The sequence below is a fragment of the Gallinula chloropus genome (genome assembly GCF_964237585.1).
Source record: "Gallinula chloropus genome assembly, chromosome: 2".
NCBI lineage: Eukaryota > Metazoa > Chordata > Aves > Gruiformes > Rallidae > Gallinula > Gallinula chloropus.
This window is the reverse complement of record NC_140086.1, coordinates 148,942,024-148,954,482: the sequence shown is the minus strand read 5'-3', so window position 1 is coordinate 148,954,482 and position 12,459 is coordinate 148,942,024. Positions and strand designations below refer to the sequence as shown.

Genomic DNA, 12,459 nt, shown 5'->3' with positions numbered 1-12,459 from the left:
CCAAAACATAGAGGCTGTTTATTGAAAGGCTTTTATTTGCAGAGGGGTGTATGTCAGATATATTTATCAGACGTTGCTCACACTGGCAGCTCTGCCTGTTTACTGTGCTGGTTGCAGTTGTATGCCGTTTCAAGGCTCTGCTTTCCCTTGCTAATGCTAGTAGAAATACTGAAAGTGTCTATAATGAGAACATCCACTCTGAGTGAAAATACTTAACTGCAGTTACTCTGCAGACTAGTAAAAATGCAAACCAGATTTAATTAAGTGTTAAAAGGCGGTTCCTTCGTAGAGCTCTTGTGTCCCCACAGCGTCTTTCTGCTGAGGCTGGCTCTCTTATTCAGTTAGCAGTTTCACAAGACAGAAAAAAAATTGGTTTGTGTACAATGTGACCAGATTCAATACAATTTGCAGCTAAATTTCTCAGACTTTCTCTTTTCACTGAATACTTTGGATCTCAGAGTGGTTGAGTGTCCTTTCCCAGGTGAGTGCTCTGCAGTGGGCCTGAGCCAGCTGCAGTCCTGGCTTATGTTTGCTGTGGGATGGGGCCAGGCAGAGATGGTGAGCGTTGCCATCTGTCTTGGCTTTCCACAGTCTGTTTTCCAGCACTCAGACAAGGTGGAGGAGGTCTCTAACTTCAGTTTAAGCTAACAGCGAAATCAGGGAGGAAGGCACAGGTTTGGGAGAGGAAGCTGTAGTGGTATTTGGGAGATGCAGGTAGACGCAAGAGGAATGGCTTCAATGCTACAGGTTACCGAAGTGAATAAGCAAAATGTGCAGAAGGGAAGTCAATGGTGAAACCTTAGTACAGAGGTTTTATGATAAACTTTACTTTGAACTTCCCTTTTTTTTAATGTTAATTTGGATTTACTCAGCACACAAGATAGTTGCTGTTTACACAGTAAGACACCATTTGGGTTTTTTTCTCCTGTGTGAGTTAGTGTAGAAGACCTTGCTGTTGAGTGTTCAAGTCAATTGAAAGCAGAGTTGCTCTCTTTCATACAACCATTATCACTGAAATAGCCAATCACTTTCTAGACAATAATGAAATAATAATTATGTCTCTCTGAACTGAAAAGCCCCAACCTCAAACCACCACCTTTTCTCCCATTGCTATTGAATTTGAGAGAAGGGATTAAGTGTTCAGAGAAGATGCATTTATACATAACCATTACGTACCTTCAGAGCCCATTTGCTATTGTGCCTGGCTGAAGTAGATTGTAATTGGCACTTACTTGGACCAAGAGTCTAGAAATAAAGACTGCACAAAGTAAACATGTAGGAATTTAAGTGATTGCAATAACTAACTTTATTCAAAATCCATGGCTGCTATTGAGTTTTCTGCAGGTAATCATCAGAAGATAAGGGAATGTGAAGAAGTTCTCTGTATGTTTTTGGGGAGTTCATTAGAAGTGTATTGAACAGCCAAGATGAGTGGGAAAGTGCCTCCTTAAAGATGAAGTAGTGACTGGTAGGAATTGTGGATCAGTCAGAGGCAGGAGCGGATACTTCGGTAATGAAAGATCACATGTTTGGTAGGATCGGGATGGTATGGCTGGTTTTGAGCTTTGGAAATAAACTGAGTCAGTCTTCACTCAGAAACAGTCTCAGAAAATGTAATTAAAGGGTCAGTTTGGGTTCATATGTATTGAATAAGGTTCTGTTGGCAAGCATAATGCTGGCATTTCTTAACTCAGAGAATTTTGTAATCCTAAAAGGTGATAGAGAAGTTTTCTTCAAAAATACAGAACGAATTGGCAACTATTTGTATATATTTCAGTAATGCTATGCAGGTGAACTGTGAAATGGACCTTTCTATATGCAGAACTGCTAGCATTTTGAGCAGTTAAGAGTTTTAAGTCATTAATTTTATTACAGAACTTAATAATGAAAAAAAGCTGTTAGATTTCGGGGGGGTGTTTTTGAACAATGGCTTGACTTGGTTTGGCACCTACATAAACTTTTTTATAATAGTATTTGCAAGAATCTGCTATTGTGTACGTGTGCACAAACTTAACTCTTATAAGATACAGGAATTTTCACAGAGCCATTTAAAAATAAGAATAACTCTATAAAATCCCTAATTTTCTTAAAATGACTAAGACAAGTTTTAAGAACTTTGCTATCTTCTTGATGCCGGTTTAGCATTTCATCTCTGTATAAGTAGCCTAAATATGTGAGAGATGCAGTTCCAGAGTTACATCTCTTGACTGGTGGCACAGTGAGGTCCAGGTAAGAAGCTCCGAGTCAGCAAAAGGGAAATGGGTGAATATCACACTGAACACTGTAGGGTATGTAGATGTACATTGGAAGATGTTTTACATTTTTGTCTGTGGTGTAAAAATGAGTTGATCTTTTCATTACTTCATTTTAGTTTTGAAAAAAAAAAAATTACCCTGTACTGTCCATACATTAAAAAATTTATCTTTTGATATAACACAAACCAGTGTTTTTATATAGAGAAAAGAAACCTTACAAGTTTTGGAGTTGGCTCAAATCAGTTGTTTCTGCAAAATGCCTGCAATAATATCTGTCTGGCTTCTTGGAAACTTTCTTGGTCTTCTAAATGTCCTTTATCGTGGTTTACCTCATGATAGCACATCCAGGTGGAATTTGTCTTTCAGAAGAAAACTACTTTCCAAATAAAGAAATAATTGCTTGATGCAGAGATTTTCACAGCTAGTTACTTTTCTTGGTAAATCAGAATTTTAAGTCAAATCCCTCTGCAGGTGTCCAATTTTTCTCTCCATTCGCTTCAATGTAAATCAAAATCGGTGTTATTCTGAGAAGAAAAGAGAGTCTGATTACTGTAATATTAAAGATTTTTAAAAGGATACGTCCTACATCTGTTGATTATGGCAGCAGTGCTATCGTTAATGGGTTGCGATTCCTTCTCTAAGCACCTATTTACAGGCACATGCAAGTTTTTGATACAAATCTGTCTGCTGGCTGGGAAAAGGCAGACAGAGGCGTGTGGAGCTGCTGTTCCTTAATTGCTTGGATAACTGGTGGTGGTTCTGGTTCCAAAACTTGCTGTGTTTATAATTCTCAATACATAAGGCACCAAAAGTAGATGTGAGGTGCCAGATAGCATCTGTTTTACGTAGTTCTTGGGTTGTGGTTTCTTATGTGTTATTTCCTAATGGTAAAAAGTATACAGTGTAGGCAGGAGGCAGGTAAGTTGGCTGCTGCCTTCCTGGCTGTGCTCGGGGTCAGGGGGATGCTCCTTCCCTTGGCAGAATAAACCTCTGGGTCGCCAGCTGGGACAGAAAGAAATGAAACAGGACAAGCAGCAAGTGGAGAGGCTTAAGTGGGACTTGACATCAGGAGGCTCAAGGAAAAAGCAAAGATACTGTCTGGGCTGGAAAATGGTGGAAAGAAGGATTTCCACAAGTATCTAGCTCTATTTGTGTGTGGCACACTGTATCTCAGGAGGACATTGGAAAGTGGGTCTGTTAGAGCAAGTCTGAAGGACTGCTGCAATGACCGAGTGGTCCAAGGGAAGTTTTGTTTACAGACTTAGGCTCTATTCAAGGGAAACACTTAGTCTGAAGCATGGTGCAGTGTAGGACCCAACTGGTACTAGATGAATGATACTGAAACTGTATTTGCATAGATTTTTGCTAAAATGACACAGCGTAAAGCCAGCCTTGGTTTTTGTTAGCAGAGGCATATCTACTGATGGGGAGGATGTTATTTCAGTCTCCTCTTACATCTCTATAATTCCTGTATGTTATCTTGAAAAGCCAACACATAGAAAAATGCCAAAACCATTGCATTACTACAATAACAATCATTTGGGATGGTATTTTAACAAAACCTAGATTCAAAGTTGTGTTTGATCAGCACCTCTGATTTTAGACTTCAGGGCAGTATAAATATGTACATAGGTTTCTACAATCACCGGTGTCCCTAACTTTCAAACAAGAAAGCGGTAGCAAGAGTCATGTCCAAGGTGCTGTGTGAAACAAGAGGGAATGCTTATTCCCAATGTGAAATATTCTCATTTTCTTATATATACCTTTTTGCATGTAACTTTAGAGTTGTTACGGAGGTTTGAATTTTTAATTATTTTTAACCTTTATTTGGTGATACATAAAGAACTTGAGCAGCAATCGGTACATACAGAAATGTAAACAGTAGCTTATGTCATATTTCTGAATTATGTTTCATATTGGATTTATAAGCAACTTTTAAAATATTTTAAAATATTTTATTTGAGTTCTTGTTTACATTCATAATGCAGTTTTAGGCAGGTTCAAGATGCTGGTTAACCTTTGAAATATATTACTTGCCTAGTGCTTAACAGAGATAGATGACGAAGAAGTGCATATTAAAGCCTCTCAAAACACATCAATCTTCAAGTAGCTTGGCTTCATGCAGCGCGCTGCTATCTGGGATGTACAAGGCATATCCACAGCCCATGGAAGCTTGATGCATCCAGCCTCTTGCTTTTCCAGATTCTCAGTGGAAATGTCAATTGGACATTACCGACTGCCTCAGCCTGCCTTTAATATCTCCTCAATAATTTAATATATTGTCTGACTCTGTGTGTTGAACTCATAACCTATCACTTCTTATTCTACTGACTTGGTGGATCTGGCTGAAGAATATAAGTCAGCGTTTGAAACCTAATGTTCACATGTTATAATATTTTCTGTTTGGTCATGCAAGTAATTAAAAGTGTAAGCTTCTATTGAGTAACATGGGTATGAGAATGGGTTTAGGTCTTCTTAACTGTTAGTCCTTGAATTACCTTGATCTAAATTTGAAAGTAAATCTTTCACAACTTTGACATTAAAATTATACATATGGTGAATAATGTATGTACCTTTTGGAAAGTCAAATTAAAAATAAAATCAATTGGTTAGCATTAGAGCCTCACGTAACTCTTTGATGTCAGCCTTTTCTCAATGCTATTAATAAAGGCCTGTGATAAAATGTTTAAAGAAGTCTTGGTACTTTATACAATTTTACAGGCTGCCTTTTCTTGTACTGTTTCTAAATCTTGTGAGCTGAGTTGTGTATTCATTCAAGTCCCAGAGAGAACTTGAGGAGTTTACCCATACACTGCTGCCTGTCAGCTAATTTTGTGCTTTTACTTGAGTATCTTTAAAAAAAAACACAACTGGCTGTGATAGTTTCTGTGTCTAGAAGAAACTGTTTTAAATTGTTTTTGCCACTTTATGCATTTTTGTAATGATACTTATGGTTTAGACAGGTGAACATCTTTATTTTGCCTCAGAAGCTATTTTTGTAGTTGTGGAAGCACGCATTTCCACTGCAAATGTGGTTACCCCAACAGTCTGAAAAGGCATTGTTAACAATTAGTTAACCTATTAATCCTAGGTTTAAATGACTTTCCCCTCCTTTTTCCTAATATGTAGGATGAAGATCGAACGGAGGAGGATAACAGCAGAGTTGAGCCTGTGGGACACGCTGATACTGGTTTGGAGAATGCTACCAATTTTTCCCTGGAGTAAGTTACTGGCAGAAAACATTGTTTTAATGATGAGTTTTGAGACTGAACATAGAGTACAAAAAACCTCAGAATAGTATGAGTGATACTGGTCTCAAGAAAGCGGGGCAGTCGTTTTTAGGTCATATGTTGGTTTGATTTTAAACAATTTGCTTTATGGACCTTTACAAAGCAGATTTGAAACAGTTTAAAAAGCCTATATTAAAGATGAGCATTGGAAACTTGACATTTACAAGTGCTGATGCTGTAGTAGATTTTTCTGCCTCAAAGAAGATGTTTATTTGATAGAACTCAGAAAACTTGACAGAAGGAATAGGGTCACAAATAAATCAACAGGCGAGAATTACACATGGGAAGATCTTAATACGACTCACCTGACTACTGGGAGGATGTGTGTGTCACATAAGTTTTGCGGTCAAGAACCCCATATGGTGTGAATGGATCAAAACTGATGTTGTTTGGGACTGGGCAGCTCCTCCATTGAAAAATCAGTATGGGATATTTCATTTCATCACAAGATACAGCAAGCTTGACCTTTTACATGTGGTTGCAAAGAGCTGAGCCATACCTCACTATGGAATTAACGAGGAAATATCACTTCTACCTTTAAATTAAACCATTTAAATAGATTAAACTTATATTTTAAATAAAAAGAAATTTTCTGCCTCTATTATTTTTGAATTAAATTATTAATTAGGTGCAGAGGGTTTAAATGTTAGATAAAGATCATGGTGACAACTATTAGGTAATACCTGCTGATTTTTTACTGTGTTCGATTTAAAAAATCTGTTGTATTGTAAATTCCAAATGCTTCTTGCCAAGTACAGTTTACAGGACTTCTCTGAAATTTGATGCTTCTTGGTGTTGCTTTTAAGTAACTTACTGGATTTTTATCATATGTTACTTTGTTCTTCTTTCTGTTTTGATCTCGTAATTCTTTGTGTGTTTGTTGAAGTACTGGGACCAAACTTAGGAGACAGTCAAGGTGAGAAGCATCAGAACTGAAATAATCTCTCTTAGGAAGGGATCATTTCCTTTTGTTCTCCCTTTTACAGAGTTTAATATTTGAATTTAGGATAGATTAAAAACAAAAAAAAAAGTATGAGAAAAATGAGTGCCTGGACTTCAAAAGCATACTTTGGGAAAAAGGAAGGTTATGGACTCAAGCAGTAAACAAGCTAAATGGCTGGTTATGAAAGCATTACAGGCTGCTTATGAAAACTGATTGATTTATTTAAACTCTATTTCCACTTATGACAATTCTAGGTGAATCACATTGAATTTCTCTCGCTCCCTTCCTCAATCCTCAGTTCTCTTTTAAGCCAATAGGGAAGTCAGAATGAAGTTGGTGATAGGGAGCTACAGGCATACCAGTAGCACCAAACGCCTTTCAGAGTACCTTTTGGATGTGTGGGACATCGCTTGATTCCTGTGAGCTGCTTTTCATACCAGCTAATGAAAACTTAACCGCGATATGCAGTGAGAATGAAGTGAAGTTAGGCTATGTGGAAACTGGGATGGAGAACATTGCCAAATGAGGCAGTGCTGTCAGCCTTAAAACATGTGTCTAGGTCTGAAAAATAATACTTTTTTGGCTGATGTCTCTGAGCTCTCCTCTTGTTGCAGTACTTCCTTCAGCTAAACACTGGCAATGGGGATAGAGACCTTCCATTTATGGTGTCTAAAAAAATGAGTTAATGTTGACATGAATTGAGGCATGCAACAAGAGCTACCTTAAAATATATTTTTGAAATGAATGTGGAAGAAATGTAAACCAAACTGTAATTCTGGATTTTTGGCCACTTCATAACAATATGTGGTCTGGTTATTCTCAGACTATAAATTAAGTGCTACGAACTTTCGGGCTGGGCTACTCTATGATCTAGGATTTATTGAAAGAAGTAGAACAGCTTTTACTGCTATCATAGGGTATTGGTCTTGCTCTTTGCTCCATTTCTAGATTAAATTTGATTTGTACACTTAAGAGAAACAAGGTTCTCAAAAATCTGTATGTATATATATGTAGTGCCAGGAAATATGGAAAAAGTATGTAATACCAGGGAGAGGCATAAGCCACAAATTTAAGACTGTGGCTTTTATTCAGATCTGTCAGTTCCAGATTTACTGAGAGGTTTGGCCTTCATGTGTTATTTTCTCATTTGTGTATTTATAACTATGGTTTATGGGCTATATTCCACCTTTCCAGATGCAGATATGTTTAAAATACATCAGCAGATTTACTCCAAATCTATTTCTAGCATCTTTGCATGTCTCTTTCTGAACCTGTGCTTTCCTCTTTCACTTTTCCCCTCTTTTAACATCAAGAAGTTTAATTGAAAACTAGATGCATGGTTGCTGCAGGAAGATGCCTGCTTGGTTTTGAATGTTATATTTAAATCTTACTTTGGAAGCTTTGCCTAGTAAGGAGATACAGATACAGCAAGCTGCCAATAAAAGAAGTGGAATTACAATAAAACAAATCAAAGTGTTTTAAAAACAGAAGTATATAACCAATTAAAATTAAAGAACACTCAATTGGCTAAGGGGTAGTTCTGTGAAAGCTAATGTTAAGGCTTAGAGTGAGCTCTCCCTAAGATGAGCAAGTAAAGCATGTTAGTGCTGTGATCAGCTTCAGGCTTTTGAGGAAAAAACGTTTGTGGTGTTTAAGATATTTCTGCTCAATGGTCCAAACAGTTAACTTAAACTTTACAATAAGAAAGTAACAATACACATGCAATGATGATACCTATTCATATGTAGCAAAATAAGTTTGAAAAAATGGATTTTTGTTTGTTTTATTAATTGAACTATTTTTGATGATTGATCTCCTTTCATGCTATCAGATTAATCTTCAGGTACGTAGCATTCAACAATGCTTTCATCACCATGCCTTGATTTCTGGAATAGTTTGGTTTTTCTGTGTATGTTTGTGTGGGTTTTTGGTTCCTTCACGGTACATGTTCATATTCCCTCATTCGTCATTGTCTCACAGTGATATGGTAAAGCTCGTAGAAGTCTCCAACGACGGCGGGCCTTTGGGAATCCATGTAGTGCCTTTCAGTGCCCGAGGCGGAAGGTAACGTATTGTGTAGGATTTTAATTGTATCATAACTTGCTGTGTTTTATCTTTGCTGTGTTAATTCTTGTATTGTGTGCCTTTGCTCTGTAGAATTGTGTTGTGGGGTTTTCAAAAGGGGGTCTCACTGGTTAGGAAAGGAAGAAGTTTACTGACTCTGCACTTGGAATGGACACTATAATGGAAAGGCTCTGTATCAAAGCAGTTAGGACTGCGGGGTTTTGATAGAATTCTGTTGTAATCACATGGAAAATTGAGTTATAAGGATGTTTCCTTTTAGACTCTAATGATCTGCTGGTCTAATTCAGGTGGATATTTATAGAACATTTCCTTGCCGAATGTTCAGAGCCACAAGTTCCCAAGTAACAGCACAAGTTTAAACCAGAGGCATCCTACGCCTGTGCTTGATAAGAGTGCAAGAGAAAACAATCATCATACTTTTGATGTTTAGTGTTTTCCCATCTGTTGGGGTTAAAACGAAGTAGCAAAATGAGTTGAAACATTCTGGTTTTGGGTAAGGTGAACCTGTTTTAGTTATATGACAACCTTGAACTTCTGAAGTTGGAATAATTAAAAAAAATTTTAAAAAAGTAATTTACATTAAAGATACAATTTGGGGGACTATATTAGTAAAACAGAGTGCATCATCTCTAATGCTTACTTTGTTAGAGTTTTAGCATTTATAGGGTCATTACCAGTCTCAGAAAAATAGCTTAACGTTTATAGTAATTAGTGGTGCATTTGAAGCTTTTAAGTATATTGAAAAAAAATTATAATTCTTTAGGAATATAAGCACATTTTATTTTGATGATGAACGTTCTAAGTATACACTTTAGTTTCCATCTTTAAGGAAAAGGGGAACAAATACATTTTGAAACAGGTAATCTTTGATTGCACATGAAGGGTTTTTATATTCTCACGTTTGTTGAACCAGCAGCATTCTCATTTCAGTAATTAAGAGCAAAACTAACTTGCTCTCTCTATACTTAAATCTCCAAATTTACTATCAGCCTATTTTCAGAGATGATAAATGTATTTCTCCTTTTTTACAAATACCTTCACAAGATTTTAAACACAGTATAAGATCTTTATTTGCAGTTGTCACTTTAAAACCAATGTTTTCATGAACATGTTGACATGAGAAAATGTAATTTATTTTTGTTTTAATTTAAGGCTACTTTTTCTGGACACTACAAGTATTAAGAACAATCCGTAATGCAGAAAATTCTTCTAGTATGATCTGAAATTTAGTAATTTCAGTGTAGGGATGGAAAGGGTATAAGTTAATGGTACTTCAAGCATATCTCCTAAGTAAATCCTCTAGTGTTGGAAATGGTTGAAATGTTCACACAGTTATCTGGGATTTAGACAGTGTGAAGGCCAAGTAAAAGACCGATTTAAGAATGTTGGCTGCCCACTAAGTACTTGTTTAATAAAATTGATGTTAGAAATGTATGTTTTGACATTTTGCATAAGAATTTTAATTCAAGTAAAATTCACTTCCAGGATGTTAATGTGGTTGTCAACTCTGAGACGAAGCTTAAACTGTTTATGCATAATGATAGCATGTAAAATGAAAAAGCCATAAACACAGAAATAAAATATCTAATTTTTTTTTTTTTAAGGACACTAGCTATGTTAAGAGCTGCAAAGGACTTTTAACTATTTTTGTCCTGAGTTTGGGATTATACAATGAAGTTTTATTACAGGAAACCTGACTGTAAATATAGATGTCTAAAATCAAATTCTGTTGCAAGAGAAATAATTTTTAGTTTGAAATTCTCCATCTGCCTGCAGCCTCCAATGTGGGCAGGGAAAGGAATGCCCCCCAGCTCAGTTTTGGAGCACTTGGTGGGGTTTTTTTCTTTTGCTGTTGTTGTGGGGTCGTACCCCCCCCTTTTTTTTTTTTTCCTTTCTTCTTTTGTTCTCCTGGTCCCCTAGTTCTTTTGAACAGATAAGATACAACACTTTTGCTAGATTCAGAGGGAGAGCAGATGCTTGGCAGGGATCCTCATCTGCCTACTCATAGCACTGTAGCACATGGCCGCTCTTTGTGCTGTGGTTACCGGACTGAACGGGGGGGCTGCTCAGTAGAAACCTAAATATACAAAGCCAGACTCAGGACTCAGTAAAGACTTTGAGGGAAGCCCAAAAAGAAAAGATCTGATGTATCATGCAGCTTAGTCCATTGGCCCACTGTTGCTTTATATTTGCTTTATGCTCAATTCCAGTTATCTTGTGTTTTCAATTATTTTTTTTCCACTTCCTTTCTTTTGCTTTTGAAAATGGTACTTTATAGGCAATGGTTATTAAATCAATAGTTTTAAAAAGTGAAAAAGTGTAAAAACATACTAAACCAATTTTCCTTTTTTCACCTATGCAATAAGCTGGAGCCTCCCCCTCATCTCCCCTAATCCCCTCCTCCCCCAAAGCAAACACCCCAAACCTCTAAAAATTATATGCCATAACTATGGCCTTTATTTATGTAGAAGAAATATTTGACTTGTTCATAGTCTTTTGAGGCTTTGGAGTAATCTGTTTTCAATATTGGCTTTTGATCTTGAATAAAACCTGGAAAGATCTCTGCGCCTCATCTATATAGATGCTAATAATTATTTCTGTTCCTAGTAAAACTGAGACTTTTTAAAAATGGGGCCACCCCTGCCCCCCCACCCCCACCAAACCAAAACCGCCAAAAACATCATTGCCATAATTCTCTGGGAAAAGTGCTAATGATTTGTACAGATATGGTCACAAATCCTTCTATGGAGGTTTCCTTATTATCCTCTTGTTTTTACCTCTAGAAGTTCATCAGTCTTTTATTGGCCTTTTTGATCATATGCTTTAGATAAGAGAGTTTGTTCACCTTATCAAGAGGGAGGAGGGGTATACATATTCATCACCGTATGGTTGTGAATTTTTTCAAGATAAAAGCTTTGTTTGTAAAACCTGCTTGCACATTCTTGTAGTCATATAAAGGGAATGGTACCCAGAATTGGTGGCATGAAAATGGAAGCAGAAAGAAGGACGGAATAGAATGTGAACAGGAAAGTGTTTAGATATAAAGAATAGAGTAAAGAGGAAATGAATGACAGAAAGAAAATTCTAAATCTGTGCATAGTTGTCTTTAGCACCAATCCTTCCGTATTATTAGGTGCTTAGAGAGGAGAGCAAGCACTCAGTCTTGTAAGAATAGCATTTGGGCAGTCCTGGCTGATGGGGAATGTTATGTTGATGCATAACTGGGGTTGCAATGAATTCTTCTCCACAAGCTTAATATTAATAATAATTATAGAATAAATTACTGTTATATGGCCTCTTCTACTTTTCAGTCTTTGAAAGCTTCTCAAGCTGTACACTTTAGCTGCACTTGTGCCATCCTGCCATATCTGTCTTTGGAAGAAGGTTCAACTGACACAAGGAATATATGAGATAACATTAAAAATCTCTGTGAATAGCAATATGGAAGCTATAGTCCCTTAGTCCCAAGACTACTGTGAAGTATGCTTAATAAAATGGAACAGAAACGGATTTGGATATTCATCTGAAAACCCCATAAAGAACATCCATTAATACATATCAGACAGGTTACTTAGATGCAGAGCAGTGAGTATGTGGGGCTCTGCCAGCTGTTCTTCCTATTGCAGCACGCCACAAAATCCGTGCCAAACTGTACAGCTAAATCCTGGCAACTAAAAATACTTTATGTTTTGATGTTATATATCCTCAATGTCTTAAAAATATTAAGAAAGTCTCAAAGTAATGGGAAAAATAGGAGATGGAATTTTATTGCTTTTTGTCAGCAGCCTAAATGAAAAGCCTCAAATGAGGATAGGCATTGAAGTATACACAACCCCCGAACTGGAATTTTTTTAATGCATTTTTCTGTTCTGTAGTTTGTTTTTTG

The 12,459-nt window shown here is 36.8% G+C and overlaps 1 protein-coding gene across 1 annotated transcript in view; it reads left to right on the top strand.

The window, feature by feature from the left end:
- The window catches only part of PARD3 (par-3 family cell polarity regulator), a gene marked incomplete at its 3' end in the record, with an annotated part of 453,440 nt that overhangs the window by 225,563 nt on the left and 215,418 nt on the right, over positions 1–12,459 (top strand). Inside the window, exons 6-7 of the mRNA XM_084260488.1 lie at positions 5,385–5,476; positions 8,469–8,552. Coding sequence (XP_084116614.1) covers positions 5,385–5,476; positions 8,469–8,552 — 176 coding nt within the window. The remainder of the gene's footprint in view (positions 1–5,384; positions 5,477–8,468; positions 8,553–12,459) is intronic.